This window comes from Pristis pectinata, chromosome 23, assembly GCF_009764475.1.
Source record: "Pristis pectinata isolate sPriPec2 chromosome 23, sPriPec2.1.pri, whole genome shotgun sequence".
Lineage (NCBI taxonomy): Eukaryota > Metazoa > Chordata > Chondrichthyes > Rhinopristiformes > Pristidae > Pristis > Pristis pectinata.
In genome coordinates, this window is record NC_067427.1 from 854,394 (window position 1) to 872,627 (window position 18,234).

The 18,234-nt window shown below is 44.6% G+C and overlaps 1 protein-coding gene across 1 annotated transcript; it reads right to left on the reverse strand.

Moving 5' to 3' along the window:
• Nucleotides 1–2,840: 2,840 nt before the first annotated feature.
• LOC127582216 (tumor necrosis factor ligand superfamily member 15-like) lies at nucleotides 2,841–17,793 on the reverse strand. The gene is made up of 5 exons (XM_052037325.1): nucleotides 17,726–17,793; nucleotides 8,624–8,683; nucleotides 7,812–7,860; nucleotides 5,969–6,052; nucleotides 2,841–4,316 (listed from the first exon to the last, which is right to left on the reverse strand). The coding sequence occupies exons 2-5, from the start codon at nucleotides 8,663–8,665 to the stop codon at nucleotides 3,889–3,891; spliced, it is 603 nt and encodes a 200-aa protein (XP_051893285.1). The 5' UTR covers nucleotides 8,666–8,683; nucleotides 17,726–17,793; the 3' UTR covers nucleotides 2,841–3,888.
• Nucleotides 17,794–18,234: the final 441 nt, after the last annotated feature.

The following is an 18,234-nucleotide window of genomic DNA, read 5'->3' on the forward strand; positions in this document are numbered from 1 at the left end:
GACTCAACCAGTAAGTTAACTTTTAGGCAATCCTGAACTAGGACTCCCAGTCCCTTTGCACCTCCGATTTCTGAATTATCTCCCCATTTAGAAAATAGTCTAGACGTTTATTCTTCCTACCAAAGTGTGTAACCCCACACATCCCTACGCTGTATTCCATCCGCCACTTCTTTGACCACTCTCCCTACCTGTCCAAGACCTTCTGCAGACTCCCTGCCTCTGCAACACTACACATCCCTCCACCTATCTCTGTATCATCTGCAAACTTGGCCACAATGCCTTCAGTTCCTTCATCCAGATCATTAATGTATAAAGTGAAAAGTTACAGTTTCAACACTGACCCCGGGGAACTCCACTAGTCACCAGCAGCTATCCTGAGGAGGACCCCTTTATCCCCACTCTGACTTCTGCCAGTCAGCCAAAATAATCCCATCTGCCTGCACATGGTCTATATCCCCCCCCCAATTCCCTGCTTGTTCATGTGTCTGTCTAGATGTGTCTCAAACATTGCTATCATAACTTCCCCCACCACCTCCCCAGGCCGTGTGTTCCAACCACTCATCACTCTGAGCAAAAACATGCCTTGCAAATCTCTTCTAAACTTTCTCCCTCTCACCTTAAACCTATGCCATCTAAAATTTGACATTTCCACCCTGGGAAAATGACTCTGACTGTCTAGCCTATCTATGCCTCTCATAATTTTATAAATTTTTAGGTCTGCCCTCAGCCTCTGATGCTCCAGAGAAAACAACCCAAGTTTGTCCAACCTCTCCTTATAGCACATATACTCTCGAATCCAGGCAGCATCCTGGTAAACCTCTTCTGCACCCTTTCCAAAGCCTCTATATCCTTCTTACAGTTGGATTATCTACATATTGTTTCAAGAAACTCCCCAGGATGCACCTAACAAATTCAGAGCCTTTGGCCTTAAGGGAGTCTGAATCAAATCTGAGGAAGTTAAAATCACCCACTATAGTCCTGTTGTGTTTGCATCTTTCCATGAGCCATCTGCATATTTGTTCTTCTAGTTCCTAATCTCTTCCACGTCAGGCTGTAAGGGGCCCAAGACAAAATTATGCTAATCTTTTCCATGTAATATACCCATCCAAAGTTTTATAATCTGTCGTTCTCTTTCTCACTGGCCTCACTCACAGTTGATTTTGACAACATTATAAGCCTTTTCCTTTGACCTAATACAATCAGTAACTTCTCCTGATGACTGAACCACTTTCCCTGTTCATTTTCTTTTGCCACAAAGGGATATATATTTATTCCACACAATGTTTTAATACTTTAAAAGTTAGTCACAGGTGGTTTAGCATCACCTGTTTTACTGCACTTACCCAAACTAGCACAGCCAACACCTGCCTCATGCTTTTGTAGTTTGTTTTATTCCTGTGTGCTGAAAAATAAACCACTAGAGGAACTCAGTGGGTCAAGCAACATCTGTAGAGGCAAATGTTTCAGGTCAAGGCTCGACCCCATTCAATGCACTATCACACCCTGACAGACCCACTTTGCGACCCCCAACTATTGTCTGCCTTCTCTAACTTTCTAAATTGCCCCTGGCCAGACTGGTTATTCAGTTCACTTGGACCCTGGTCCCAGCCCAATTCAAGTGAAGCCATCCCAAAGAAATGGCTCCTTCTTTCCACAGCACTGGTGCCAGTGCCTCACGAGCTGAAACCCATTTCTCCCACTCCATTCTTGGGGCCACACATTCCATTCTCTGATCTTTTCCCTTTGCCTGTTGGGCAGTAATTCAGAAGTCAGTGGAGCATGTGATCCTGAATAAAACAGGTTTAAGGGCAACTAAGGGTAAGACCTCTGTGGTGGGGTCATACTTAACACATAGGAAACAGTGGTGGTTGTTTGGAATCAATCATTGCCATCCCAGAATATTCAGCAGTGTTTGGCCCAAACCACTTCATCAAATGCTTCCCTTCCATCCTGAAGGGGATCTCGCTGATGGTGAATTGTTCATTGTTCTGACAAAAAACATTAACTGTCTCTCTCTCCACAAACACAGCCTGGCCTGCTGAATATTCCCAGTAACTTCTAATGTTTTTATGTTATCGAGTCCCTGAAACTTCCAACAGTTAAACATTGGGGATTGTGAAGTTTATCTTTGCTTTCAGCTACTGATACCTTTGCCCAAACATTGCTTCCTTCTGTCTTCCCCTTGCCCAGAAGACTTGTCACTGACCCACTTCATTCTGTTCTTGGACCAGTTATCATCAAAACTCTGGTGCATGTATCTTAACATGTATCCAGTTCTCAGTCAACCTACAATCCTGTGTTTGCTGACAAGCCTGGCCCCAGCCTGCAAGCATCTTCATTTACATTGTCATGGCCTCACCTCCTTCCCACTGTAACCTCCCCCAGGACCAGTGTTCCCCCCACATCTGTGCTTGAACTCTGGTCTTCCTCTTGCCCCAGGATTTAACCAGCCCAACTCTGCCTTTTCCCCTCAAACTTCATGTCTCCATACTTTGGCTGCCAAACAATTCCCCTTTCCACACCATGAAGTGTCACAGTGCTCCCAACCTTCCAGTTTGTTCAGCTCCTCCGTTTTTAAGATATTCTCCTGACCTGCCTTGTTTCACAGCAGCTGCCCCGAGATGTCACCCCTTGTGCCACGGAAACCGTCGGTTGCTTGCGCTGGCTTGACATTGAAGCTCACCACTACCTGATCTTCTCCCTGCAGGTGAACTAAACTCAGTTCCTTTACTATTCCATTCAGATGAGGGAGTGACTCCATTGCTCCCTCAGTACACCAAGCTGAGCAGTCTGAGCTCTTCACCCACCATTACTGATTTCTTCAAATATTGACACGTTCTACTTTACTGGAGTATAATTTATTTTTTGTCATGTATCAATTTCAAATGTGGGCACATGCCCGAGTAGAAATAACAATTATTATTTGAGAACTGACCAGTGAGACACAGGAAACACTACGTTTGACAAAATGAAACCATAAATCACTCATTAGAGTGTAACTCTGAAATACCTAATGTGCTAGTGTAGCATAATCTTGTAAAACATTGGCTGAACCTGTCTGTTGAACCAGACAGAATACATGTAAAGACACATTGAAGTGGATGTGTGAGACCATGCTGGTACCTTATTTAGCAACACCTCCTTAACACAGGAGGAACTGGACATCTGATGGATTGAACAACCTTGTTCAAAGGGGGCAGGAAGGACCTGTCAGCAACTACAGTTCAAGCCAGTTGTGGGAACGCTTCCAGAAACAATAATTGGGTGCCTGGAGAATTTGAGTTGATAAGGAAGAGCAAGTAGGGATTTGTTAAGCCAAATTTATCCATCTAACCTGTTGGAATGTTTTTTGGGGTACAGAGAGGGTTGATGAAGAGAATGTGGTAGATGTTGTCAACATGTTCATAAATCCTGGAAACTCGAGGAAAGATGGGAGAATGATGGAGAGGGTGCAGTGGAAATTGTAACGTTTCTGTAACATGGTGATCTGTAACGTTTCCAGGGATGAGGGATTTAGCTCCACTGTTGGATTGGAGAAGCTTGGTTTTTTTTTTAAATCCTTGGGCCAGAGGTTGAGGGGAGATCTAATAGCAATGTTGTCTGGACAGTGTTAATAACAAAGCTGTTTGCATCAGTAGATTGGCTAAGAACCAGGGACACAGATTTAATGGTTCAGGCAAAGATACATGGTGGTTGTCCCCAATCTAGACAGGTTCAGGAATTCACTATGGGTAAGGATGGTGAAAGCACAATCATTCAGGGCACGGGGGTGGGGGGGAGGAAGGGATGGGAATGGGATGGATAAGATTGCTCCACCAGGCACCAGCATAGTCTTGATGGGCTGAATGACCTCACGCTTTAACAATTCAATGATAACATACAGCTAGCTTATTCCAAGGGAGGATGCTGAAGCAGGAATGCCCCAAAATATGTTTCATATTCATTGATCGAAACATTCTTAATGAGATTTTTAGGAACTTCAACATAAAGGTGGTCACCAGCGTCAAGTTTGAAAACCCCAGCCTGGTAGGTGGAGATCTTCAGAAATTCATCAGCCTTGGCTAGGGGCCTTGCATAACTCTTCAGCAGCTTCTCTGGGGCTGGATAATGTTGGGTCCTCTTGGAAATGGAAGCATAAAACTGGTGAGGATGACTGAAGCAGTCACGCAGACAGTTGTAGGTCACCTGGGCATAAATGAAGTAGATGCCAGTGGTGGGAATCACCAGGTAACCAGTTTTATTCCACTTCATGCCTGCCATGCTGAAGGCATGTCCGAGTGAAGTCTCAAAGAGCAAGTTGGAGGAATTCTGGAAATCTGTCAGAGGAAGACAAATGGATGGTTGACTTCAAGTTAGAGCAATGAAGTACTGAATTCATCAGTAAGGTCAGGTGAATGTTTCAACTTATTTCCCAATTTTGTTAAGAGAAACATCCAATGTCTACCCTTGAACACAAAGGGAATTGTTAAAAAAAAAACTCAGCTGTTTAAAAACATAGAACTACCCTGAGGTTAAAGTTCATGTACATATTACTCTTCTCAGAATATGATGATAGGTCAGAACAGATAGGGAATTTATCTGTAATGATCAACTGTTAATTAATCTTGTTCAAACAAACTGCAGTTTCAAGATACAAATGGCTACCAGTATATGTTGGTTAAGTTTCATGCCAATAAAAGTCTTAAACATACCAGATGTCTACAGTGAAAGAAATGCAATGGAATATGAGCCCAGTGCTCACATTGACAGTAACTATCTGCCCCATAGCAGGCATGCCAACAAAGATTTCATTGATTAAACAACAAAAGTATTCCTTGGGGTGCTGCACCAGTCAGGAAGTGCAGGGTTTGAACCTCCCCTGGTGAATGGAATGCAAAGGTACAGCTTTGGGGTTGGGATTGTGTTGGAGTGTCAGAATGATACTCCCATTGGACAGAGGTAAATCAGCAGTGGATTTATCCACTTCCCTGGATCATCCTGAGGGAGGAGGATGGAGATACAGTGACAATGTTGCTCATGGAGGGATTTTCTCCTCGAACACACTGAACCCTGGAACATTTGTCCAGTGAGGGGTTCCTCTGGCACTGGTTGCTCTTCCCTCACCCAGTGCCCATAGTCAGTGGGCAAGGATGCAAAGCTACACCTTTGGCCTCAGGTGTAGTTGCTTCTGAGGATGACATCTCTCTGGGAGAAGGCCACAGTGTAGGCCAAAGACCCCACATGGCAGCACAACTGGCAGCCTCCTGCCCAAGGCCTCAGACTTGACAGATCCTGGGGAGCCTCTATCACTTTAAGGACTTCTTGTGTCCTTTCTAGTGTGGGATCTGCTCCTACACCCTGTCAAACTCCTGATGAGGCTGGGATCTCACCGAGACCTGAATCACCAGGACAATGGACCTAATGGGGGGAAATGGGAGTAGTGTGGGTTGGTCCAACAGGCAGCACAACATAGTGGGCCGAAGGGCCTGTTTCTGCACTGGGTGACCCTGAGACTCAATGAGCCGCTGACAGCCCATGCTCCAGATAACAGAGCACTGGGTCTGGAGGAGAGTAGTTCTGGCACTGCTCTGAACTCAGGTGGTCTGGCTCCACTTTGGGGGAAGTTGTCCCAGAGCCACAAAGATACAAGGGTCCCCATCTCAGCCAGTATCAATTTTAAATTTGTGTTGCCAAGATTTAAGCTATCAACCCAGATGTGTTTGTACATCTCAGTAACACAGCATGTTCAAGGCAAGGATCCAGAGGAAACCTGTTAATCGGGAAAAGTCTGTCCTATTGGGACATGAATTTGATTTTAGTCCTTCAAATTTGTTAGCACAAATCGAGCAAAGGGAGGTAACTGGGTGGGTGTGCAGGGGGTGGGGAGTGGTGGGTGTCCTCACCCACTGACACCCCAGGGTTCCGTGGCAGTAACTCACAGCTGACCAATAAACACTGGGGTCTGACAATGCTTTAAACACCAACCTACCTGCAAGGGCAGTAAAATGAGCGACTGGATTCTGTGCTTTCACTATTGGGCTTGTAAATATACCACTTCCTGCTGGCTGAAAGTCTGAAAAAAAAAGATTTTAAGACAAGGTCATCGACCTCAGCAACCATCAGATGAAGAAGCTTCAACATTACATAACCCAGCTCCTGTCTGCCTGTTAGTGTTCTCCAGTGTGTGATCTTGAAGGGACTGCCTCAGGAATGAGCCAATCACCAGAACACTCCACCTTGCTGCTAAACACAATGCGATGGATGACGTAACTCAGCTAACAGAAATACAGTTTAACATCTTTATGAATGACTCCCACAGACATGCAAGTTCATCAATTAATCGGTCAGTGTGGGAGCGAGGGATAGAATATGGGGCAGTTGAAGAGAATGTGGGGAGAATAAACTGGGATCAGTGTAGGGTTGGTGTTGGTGGGTGCTTGGTTGGTTGGTTGGTCTGGGCTCAGTGGGGCCCACTGTTCTGGTGCTGTCTTATATTATCACTGTTTGACTATCATTGCTTCCTGACACTGTTTGGATTATTTAGCATGTGTAATTACATTAAATTATGTAGTCAGAGCAATACAGCATGGAAACAGGCCCTTCAGCCCAAATGGTCCATGCTGACCATGATGCCCATCTAAGCCAGTCCCACTTGCCTGCATTTGGCCCCTATATCCCTCTAAACTTTTCCTATGCATGGATCTGTCCAGCGGTTCTTTAACTGTTATTGTACCTGCCTCTACCACATCCTCTGGCAGCTTGTTCCACATACCCACCACCCTCTGGGTGAAAAAGTTGCCCCTCAGATTCCATTTAAATCTTTTCCCTCTCAACTTAAACCCATGCCCTCCAGTTTTTGATTCCCTTTGTCTGTGTGTATTCACCCCTAGCTGTGCCCCTCATTTTGTACACCTCTGTAAAGTCACCTCTCAGTCTCCTGTGCTCCAATGAATAAAATCCCAGCCTGTTCAACCTCTCCCTCTAACTCAGGCCCTCAACATTCTTGTAGGGCTAATTGGCCTACTTCTGCTCTTTTGTCTTGTGATCACAATGTTGTTTATGTGGTGAAGGAGTGATAACCTAATTACCCTGCCCCAGGACTCCAAATCCTCCCTTTATGCATTAACCCCTTTTCTTTGCCGAGTACTTACTGCACATGTCAAACTGTCACTTGGCCAGAACAAATCACTCTCACCCATCAGCCATGTCCTATTACTTCCCCATGCAACAGAGAGGTAATGATTCAAGTTAAAGCTGTTACGGATTTTACTCATACCCAGTGGTCATTCTGGCCCAGTAATCCAAATGTTACTTGAACTCAAATCCCACTATGGTATCTGGGACTTTAAACTCAATTAATGAGATGAAAATAAATCAAAGCTCAGAGATGAGAAGTCTCTCTCATGGTGACTGTGGAACCTGGATATTGTTGTAAAAACTCATCTGGTTCAGTAATGTCCATCAGGGAAGCAAATCCTCACCTGGTCTTGCTGTGTGTGATCCACAGCAACTGCTGGCTCCTCAGCTGAGGGTCTAAGGTCAGAGGCACTGACGTCCAGGCAGTAATGCTGGAACAACAGTGCTGAAGGAACTTAGTGGGTCAGGCAGCATCTGTGGAGGGAAATGGACCAGTTGTGATGAAGGGTCTTGACTCGAAATGTTGACTGTCCATTTCCCTCCATAGATACTGCCTGACCCACTGAGTTCCTCCTGCACTTTGTGTTGTTCCAGATTTCCAGCATCTCCCTAGTGACTCCAGCCAGAGTTCTGAATAAATAGATAGAGAATCTAAACCTGGCATCACCCAGAGAAAGACAAGATAATTTACTTACTGGGAAAGGAGAGGTTCTTCATCTTGATCAACACTTGATCATTTATGTCCTTCAAAACCAAAGATAATTTTGTTATAACAACTGAAGTTTTCTCCCCCCACACACATTTACTTTAATTTCACAGAATGGATTTGGGAAAGATGATTTTTAACTTGACTTAAAATCAATAAGATTGTTAAAATATATGTAAGAATCTTTACAAAAGGCAGTTACAATATTTGTTAACATCAATACATTAACACACCCACAGCAGTCCCTGGGACCACACGCTGGGTAGGTCTGTGGGCTCCATGGGCTGTGAGACTGATGGACCTTTACAATGCAGAGAAAGGTTTTAAACCCAAAGCAGATGTCCCAGGTGCAGACCAGCCTTGAGAGGTTGCAGGTAACCAGCACCCTGGAGGCTGTTGAAGTTTATCTAAAGGAGCCGGGAGAAGCTTTATCTGAGGTCTTATTCTCTTGGGAAGGGGCAGACATCTCCCTTTCCATCATTGTGGGATGATAAATTGTTAGATTGAACTAAAGTACTGATTGCATCACTTGTTGAGCACATTTCACCAAACCGCTGCAATAAACAACTCACATTTCTGATCAAATTTCAGCTCAGCCACTTAACTTGGTCTATTTGCAGAGGGGATCTAAAGATGTACTTGTCCAGTAGAAGATGCCGTTACTGCAAGTCCTCCTGTTACTTGTGAGGATGAGCAACACAAAAGGATTCTTTAACTGACCTGAATTAAACCACAATCTCCTTCCTTCAAACACCGAAGTACACAAACAGCTACATTCTCAACCGATAAAAGCATTCTTACCTTCTTGAGCACATCGATGTAGAAAAAGATGAAGACACACATGCCTGCGATTGCCACCCACTGTAGAATAATGAGGAAGGTGAGAAGAACTGAGCTGCAGTTGTGTTTTGCAGCTAACCCACTCTCTGAGGTCCTGAACACAGCATTCTCTGCATCTGCACTGGTTGCTTTCTGCATCTTGGCAACACGACTTGCTTTGAAACTTTTCCAGACTACTCTCGCAGTAACCCTTATAAATGTTAGCTAGCTCATGACGTACTGGAACACTCCAACCAGGACTTTACCTTTGCCGTATGTGTAAAGTTTCATTAGATGAGGAGATTAGATTATCTGTAAAGATGCACCAATAGTAACTATTGTCAGTGTGGTGCAAACCTACTTACTGGGAGTATAAATTTCCCCACTTTAACAAGTAACAAAAATTCTGTGTTAATGACTTTGATTTTAATTGTGTGATGTTTCTATTCTGTACTGTTTAAAAATATAAGAACAGATGAACTAGGAGCAGCAGTAGGCCATTCAACCCCTCAAGTCTACTCCACCACTCATCAACATTGACTGATCTACCTCAGTGCCATTTTCCTGCATTGTCCCCCCATCCCCCCCAATTGCCAGAATGTCTACAAATCCATCCACCTCTGTCCCAGTGGAGACAATACCAGGACAACGGGTGATTTTCACTACAGTCTTAACATGCTTGCGCACATTTTAAATTGGTTTATTGTTGTCACATGTACTGAAGTACAGAGGAAAACTTTGTTTTGCATGCCATCCAAACAGACCATTGAGGTAGAACAAGGGAAAACAATAACAAAATGCAGAATAAAGTGTTCCAATTACAGAGAAAGTGCAGTGCAGGCAGGCAGTAAGGTGCAAGGTCATAATGAGGTAGATTGTGAGGTCAAGAGTCCATTTTATCATACTAGGGACCATTCAATAGTCTTATAACAGCAGGATAGAAGCTGTCATTGAGCCTGGTGGTATGCACTTTCAGGCTTTTGTATCTTCTGCCCAATGGGAGGAAGGAGATGAGAATGTGCAGGGTGGGTGGGGTCTTTGATTATGTCAGCTGCTTTTGTAACATGCATGGGTGAGGTGTTGGATAAATATTTCTCATCTGTTCTCACTGTGGAGAAGGTCATGGAAGCTAAGTAAGGAATTAACAGAGGAAGTGCTGGTGGTCTTAAAGCACAGAGGGGGATAAATCCCTGGAGCCTGATCAAGTGTGTCCTAAGACATCGTGGGAAGCCAGGGAAGAAATTTTTGGGGACTCGACAGATATTTATATCAACATGAGCCACGAGTGAGGTACTGGAGGACTGAAGGGTGGCTAATGTTGTGCCTTTATTTAAGAAGGGCTGCAAGGACAAGCCAGGGAACTACAGGCAGTGAGCCTAACATCAGTGGTGAGAAGTTGCTGAAGGGGATTGTGAAGGACAGGATCTACGAACATTTGGAAAGGTAAGGACTGATTGGTGACAGCATGGCTTTGTGTTTGGGAAGTTGTGTCTCACAAATGTGATTGAGTTTTCTAGGTGATAACAGAGACAGATGGAGGCAGGGCAGTAGATGTTGTCTCCATGGACTTTAGCAAGACCTTTGACAAAGTCCTGCATGGTAGGCTGATTAAGAAGACAAGATCACATGGGATCCAGTGAGTGAGCCAATTGGATACAAAATTGGCTTGGTGGAAGGAAGCAGGGGGTTGTAGTGGAGGGTCATTTTTCAGATTGGAGACCTGTGACCAGTGGTGTGCTGTAGGGATCAGTGCTGGGTCCACTGTCACCACCAAAATTGGTGGTCAGTGGACAGTGAAGAAGGTTTAAGGATTACAACAGTATCTCGATCAACTGAGAAAATGAGCAAAGGAACCGCAGATGAAATTTAACTCTGATAAGTGTGAGGTGTTGCATTTTGGCAAGTTAAACCAGGGCAGGGCTTACATGGCACCCTGGAGAGTGTTAAAGAACAGAGACCTAGAAGGACAGATACATGGTTCTCTGAAAGTGGCAACAGATTCAGGATGGGGAAGGCATTTATCAGTCAGGGCACTGAGTACAGGAGTTGGGACATTATGTTACAGCTGTACAAGTCAATATTAGAACATAGAACATTACAGTGCAGGCCCTTCAGCCCACAACATTGTGTTGACATTTTATCCTGCTCCAAGATCTATCTAACCCTTCCCTCCCACATAGCCCCCTATTTTTCTATCATTCGTGTGTTTAAGAGTCTCTTAAATGTCCCTAAAGTATCCACCCTCACAACCTCCGCTGGCAGTGTTCCACGCACCCACCAGTGTAAAAAACTTACCCGTGACATCCCCCTTATATCTTCCTCCAATCACCTTAAAATGATGCCCCTTTGTGTTAGCCATTGTCACCTTGAGAAAAAGTCTGACTGCCCACTCGATCTATGCCTCTCATCTCGTACACCTCTATCAAGTCACCACCCATCCTCCTCTCCAAAGAGAAAAGCCCTAGCTCACTCAACCTATCCTTCAGACATGCTCTCCAATCCAGGTAGCATCCTGCTAAATCTCCTCTGCACCCTCTAAAGCTTCCAAATCTTTCCAATAATGAGGTGACCAGAACTGAACACAATACTCCAGGTGTGGTCTAACCAGTGTTCTATAGAGCTGCAACATTACCTTGCGGCTCTTGAACTCAATGCCCCAACTAATGAAGGCCAACACACCATATGCCTACTTAACAACCCTATTAACCTGCATGGCAACCTTGAGGAATCTATGAATGTGGACCACAAGATCCTTCTGTTCCTCTACACTGCTCAGAATCCTGCTATTAACCTTGTATTCTTTCTTCAAATTCGATCTCCTGAAGTGTATCACTTCACTTTTCTGGGTTGAACTCCATCTGCCACTTCCCAGCCCAGCTCTGCATTCTATCAATATTCTGTTGTAATCTACTGCAACCTTCTACACTATCCACAACACCACCAACCTTTGTGTCATCAGCAAACTTACTAACCCACCCTTCCACATCCTCATCCAAGTCATTCATATTAAAAAAAATCACAGAGCAGGGGTCCAAGAACAGATCCCTGCAGAACACCACTGGTCACCAACCTCCAGGCAGAATACATTCCATCTACCACCACCCTGTCTTTATGAGTGAGTCAATTCTGAATCCACACAGACAAGTTTCCCTGGATCCCATGCTTCCTGACTTTCTGAATAAGCCTTCCATGAGGAACCTTATCAAACATCTTACTAAAATCCATGTACACCACGTCCACTGTTCTACCTTCATCAATGTGCTTTGTCACATCCTCAAAGAATTCAAATCAGGCTCGTGAGGCACGACCTGCCCCTCAAAGCCATGCTGACTGTCCCTAATCAGCCTATGCTTCTCCAAATGCCCATAAATCCTGTCTCTAAGAATCTTCTCCAGTAATTTGCCCACCACTGAAGTAAGAATCACTGGTCTGTAATTCCCAGGGTTATCCCTACTCCCTTTCTTAAATGAAGGAACAAGATCTCCAATCATCTGGCACTACTCCTGTGGCCAGTGAGGATGCAAAGATCATCACCAAAGGCACAGCAATGTCTTTCCTTGCTTCCATATAACCTTGGATATATCCTGTCTGGCCCTGGTGACTTATCTATCCTAATGTTTTTCAAAAGTCCAGCACATCCTCTTTCCTCATGTCAACATGCCCTAATGTCAGCCTGTTGTACGCCATCCTCATAAATGTCAAGGTCTCTCTCTGGTGAATACTGAAGCAAAGTATTCATTAAGGACCTCCCCTACCTCTTCCAACTCCAGGCATGTTTCCTCTTATCCCTTATTGGTCCTACCCTCACTCTAGTCATCCTCCTATTTTTCACACGTGTAGAATGCCTTAGGGTTTTCCTTGATCCTACTGGCCAAGGACTTCTCATGCCCCCTTCTAGCTCTCCTAAGTTCATTCTTAAGCTTCCTCCTGGCTACCTTGTGACTCTCCAGAGCCCTGTCTGATCCATGCTTTCTAAACCTCAGGTAAGCTTCTTTCTTCCTCTTGAAGAGGAATTCTACATCTGTCAACCACAGTTCCTTCATTAACATCCTTACCCTGCCTCAATGGGACAAACCTATCCAGAACCCCATGCAAGTACTCCTCAAACAACCTCCACATTTCCACTGTGCACTTCCCCAAGAACATGTGTTCCCAATTTATGCTCCAAAATTCCTGCCTCATAGCATCATAATTCCCCCTCCCCCAGTTAAAGACTTTCCCATATTGCCTGCTCCTATCCTCTCCAAGGCTATGGTAAAGGTCAAGGAGTTATGGTCACTGTCTCCAAAATGGTCTCCCACCAAGAGATCTGAAACCTGATCAGGCTCATTGCCCTGTACCAAGTCCAGTATGGCCTTTCCTCCAGTTGGCTTGTCCACATACTTGTCCACATACTGTGCCAAGAATCCATCCTGGACACACCTAACAAACTTTGTGCCATCTATCCCCTTTACACTAAGGAGGTGCCAATCAATATTAGGGAAGTTGAAATCAGCCATGACAACAACCCTGTTATGTTTGCACCTCTCCAAAATCTGCCTCCTGATCTGCTCCTCAGCGTCTCTGCTGCTATTGTGGGGTCTGTAGAATACTCCCAATTGAGCAATTACTCCCTTCCTGTTCCTGACCTCCAGCCACACTGACTCAGAAGATGATCCCTTTCTACAGCTGTGACACTGTCCCTGATCAGCAAAGCCACTCCCCCACCTCTTTTACCCCCATCCCTGTCCCTTTTGAAACATCTAAACCCCAGAATATCCAGCAACCATTCCTGCCCTTGCAACAGCCAAGTCTCTGTAATGGCCACCACGTCATAGAGCATGGGTAAGTACATGGAACCAAGTTCATTAATGCGAGAAGTATCAGCAACAAGGGTCAAGTAGACACTTCAGCCCATCCAACTGACTGCAATTTTACCCTTTCAAATGCCTATCCTTCCTCGGTCTTTCTACACTCTGCATCTGGGATCCAAATTCTTGGATCATTGGGATCTATTTTGGGGGAGGTATAACCTATACAAAAAGAATGGGTTACACCAGAACTCAAAGGGGACTAATATTCTGGCAGGAATGTTTAATATAGCTGTTAGGGAGGGTTTAAACTAATTTGGCAGGGGGAAGAAAACTAGGATGTTAGGGTCAAGAAAGAGGAAAATAGAAACAAGATATTGTGTAGCAAAGATGGCCAGGAGGACAGGCGGGTGAAAAGACAATAAATTGCTGTGGAATAGAAATACTGCAAAATCAGTAGCAGATACTGGTCTGAATATACTGTACTTAAATGCACATAACATTTGAAATAAGGTGGATGACCTTGTAATTCAGCTACAGATTAAAAGGTATGATGTTGTGGCCATCACCAAGTCCTGGCTTAATGATGGACGTGATTGGGAGCTGAATGTCCAAGGGTACACAGTGTATAGGAAATATAGGCGGGTAGGTAGAGGGGATTGTGTGTCCCTGATAGTAAGCAATGATATTAAATCACTAGAAAGAAGGGACATAGGGTCAGAAGAAGTAGAATCCTTATGGGTTGAGTTAAGAAATGGCAAGGGTAAAAGGACCCCAACAGCAGGTATATACAGGCCTCCAAACAGCAGCCGGGATGTGGACTACAAGTTACAGCCAGAAAGGCAATGTCAAGATAATTATGGGGGATTTTAACATGAGTGGATTGGGAAAATCAGGAAGGTACCAGATCTCAGGAAAAAGTTTGTGGAATAGCTACAGGATGGCTTTTTGGAGCAGCTTGTTGATGAGCCCACCGGGGTGGTGGGGGAGGGGGTGGTGGTGGTGGTGGGTGGAATCAGCTGTTTTGGATTGGGTGCTGTGTAATGAACCCAAGATGATTAGGAAACTAAAGGTAAAGGAACCATTAGGAAGTTGTAATCATAATATGATCGAGTTCAGTTTCAAATTTGAAAAGGAGAAGCTGATATCAGGTGTGTCAATATTTCAGTGGAACAAGGAAATTACAGTGGCATGAGAGAGGAGGTGGCCCAAATCAATCGTAAAAGCAAGCGAGATGGAGGGACGGCAGAAGTGGATGAAATTTCTACAAGAAATGGGGAAAGTGCTGGATAGGTATATTCCAAGAAAGAAGAAAATTATGAATGGAAGAGGGCATAAATGTGGCTAACGAGAGAGGTTAAGGCTAACATAAAAGCAAAAGGGAGGGCATACAAGGAAACAAAAAATAGTGGGAAAACAAACTGGGAAGCTTTTAAAAACTTACAGAAAGAAACTAAGAAGGTCATAAGGAAGGAAAAGATGAATTATGAAAGGAAGTTGGCAAATAACATACAAAAGAATACTAAGAGTGTTTTTAAAACTATGAAGAATAAAAAGAGATATGGGTAGATATAGGACCGATTGAAAACAATGCTGGAGAAATTATAATAGGTAACAAAGAGATGGTAGAGGAACTAAATGAGTATTTTGCATCAGTCTTCACTGTGGAAGACATCAGCAATATACCTGATAGTCAGGGGTCTCAGGGAATGGAATTAAGTACAGTCAAGATTACTACAGAGAAGGTGCTGGGGAAGCAGAATGGACTAAGGACAGACAAGTCTCCCAGACTGGATGAAGTGCACCCTCAGGTTCTGAAGGAGGTGGCTTTAGAGATTGTGGAGGCATTGGAGATGATTTTCCAGGAATCAATAGACTCTGGCATGGTTCCAGAGGGACTGGAAGGTCGCAAATGTAGTCCCGCTGTTTAAGAAAGGAGGGAGGCAGCAAAAGGGAAATTACAGGCCTTTTAGTCTGACATCAGTCGTTGGAAAGTTGATCCCCAAGGACAAGGTTATGGAATACCTAGAGGTGCATGACAAGATAGGTCCAAGTCAGCATGGTTTCCTTAAGGGAAGATCCTGCCTGACCAACCTATTGGAATTTTCTGTGGTAATCTCAAGTAGGATGGACAGGGGAGTAGTAGTAGATGTTGTGTATTTGGATTTTCAAAAGGCCTTCGATAAGGTGCTGCACAAGAGGCTGCTTAATAAAATGAGTGCCCATGGAATTACAGGAAAGATATTAGAATGGGTAGAGCATTGGCTGATAGGCAGAAAGCAAAGGGTGGGCATAAAGAGATCCTGTTCTGGTTGGCTGCCGATTACCAGTGGTATTCTGCAGGGGTCAGTGTTGGGGCCGCTTCTTTTTACACTGTATATTAATGATTTAGATTATGGAATAAATGTTTTTGTGGCTAAGTTTGAAGATGACACCAAGATAGGTGGAGGAGCAGGAAGTGTTGAAGAAACAGAAAGGTTGTAGAGAGACTTGGACAGTTTAGGAGAATGCATTTCATCTGCCATTTTTTTTGCCCCATGTTGAGAAATGTGCAGTTGTACACTTTGGAAGAAATAAACAGGCAGATTATTATCTAGATGGGGAGAAAATTCAAAATTCATAAGTGCAAAGGGACTTAGGGTATCCAGCACAAGGACCCCCAAAGGTTAACTTCCAGGTTGGGTCGGCAGTAAAGAAAGCAAATGCTATGTTGGCATTCATTTCAAGAAGAATAGTGTACAAAAGTAAGGATGTGTTGATGAGGCTCTGTGGGGCACTGGTGAGACCTCATTTGGAGTACTATGTGCAGTTTTTGGGCTCCTTATCTTAGAAAGGATGTACTAATGTTGGAGGGGGCTCAGAGAAGATTTACAAAGATGATTCCCAGAATGAAAGGGGAATCATGGCTTTAGGGTGAAAGGGGAAAGGTTTAGGGGGAACATTAGAGGGAACTTCTTCACTCAAAGAGTGGTGGGAGTGTGGAATGGGCTGCCATCTGATGTGGTAAATGCAGGCGCGCTCTTAACTTTTAAGAGTAAATTGGATAGATACATGGACGAGAGAGGTCTGGAGGGGTATGGGCTGGGGGCAGGTAAATGGGACCAGCAGAATAAGGTTTCAGCACAGACTAGAAGGGCCAAATGGCCTGTTTTCTGTGCTGTAGTTTTCTATGGTTCTAATGAAAGGGCTAACATACGAGGAGCATTTGTCAGCTCTTGGACTGTGTTCATTGGAGTACAGAAGAATAAGACAGGACCTCAGAAACATTTCAAATGTTGAAAGTATTGGACAGAGTAGATGTGGCTAAGTTGTTTCCCATGGTGGGCAAGTCCAGGACAAGAGGGCACAGTCTTAGAATTAGAGGGTACCCATTCAGAACAGAGGCAGAGAAATTTCTTTAGCTGGAGGGTTGTGGATTTATTGAATTTGTTGCCATGTACAGCTATGAAGGCCCAAACAATGGGGGTGTTTAAGGCAGAGATTGATAGGTATCTAATTAGTCGGGGAATCAAGGGATATGGGGAATAGGCCAGGAATTGGGGCTAGATGGGAGCACAGTTTAGCTCATGAAGTGGTGATGCAGGTTCAATGGGCCAAATGGCCTACTTCTGCTCCTTTGTCTTGTGATCTTGTAATCTTGTAATCTACTTGTACACAAAGTGAACAGCCTCTGACCTATCACTCTGGATCCCATCCCCCTGCCAAACTAGTTTAAACCCCCTCCCCAACAGTTCTAGCAAACCTGCCTGCAAGAATATTGGTCCCCTTCCAGTTCAGGTGTAACCCATCCTTTTTGTACAGGTCATACCTTTCCTAGAAAAGATCCCAATGATCAACAAATCTGAAACCCTGCTCTCCTCTTCTGCACCACACGACCAGGCTCAGCGTCAGAGACCCAGTCACTGCAACTTTCCCCGGTAGGTCATCCCCCCAACATTATCCATAGCAGTACACCTGTTATTGAGAGGAACAGCCACAGGGGTACTCTGCACTACCTGCCTATTCTCCATCCTTCTCCTGACAGTCACCCAGCTACCTGCCTCCCTGTAGCTCTTATTTATGTACTTCTTGTTCTCCTGTAGGAGCCAGAGGTCATCCAGCTGCAGCTCCAGTTCCCTAACACAGCCTGTAAGGAGCTGCAGCTGGATGCACCTCCTGCAGATTTAGTCATCAGCAAGTCTGGATGTCTCCCAGAACTCTCACAAGCTGAACACACCACCGACCCTGGAGCCATTCTCACTACTCTGTCCTGGCACTACAGAGAACACCAAAGCAAAGAAAGGAAGGAACTTACCAGAGACCTACCGTCACCCCTTCTCGCCAAAGCCTCAGCTCTCCGCCCCAACACTAGCCACTCCCAAAATGGCCACTCTGCTTATACCTGCCTTCCCTTTATTTGCTGCTGTTAATAAGCCAATCAACTGGTAACAATTTGCAAATGTGTCTCATTTAGACTCTTGCAAGGTGAAACACACAAGCACAGGAACAATATTGAGACCACATTTGGAGTATTGTGCCAGTTCTAGTCACCCAACTATAGGAAGGATGTCATTAAGCTGGAAAGGGTGTAGGAAAGATTCACAAGGATGTTACCAGGACTGGAGGGATTAAGTTATAAGAAAAGGCCAGATAGGCTGGGACTGTTTTCCCTGGAGTGAAGGAGGCTGAGGGGTGGCCTTATAGAGGTTTATAAAATCATGAAGGGCATAGGAAAAGAAGGTGGTCACAGTCTTTTCCCCAGGGTAGGGGAGTCTAAAACTAGAGGGCACCAGTTTAAGGTGAGAGGGGAAAGATTTAAAGGGG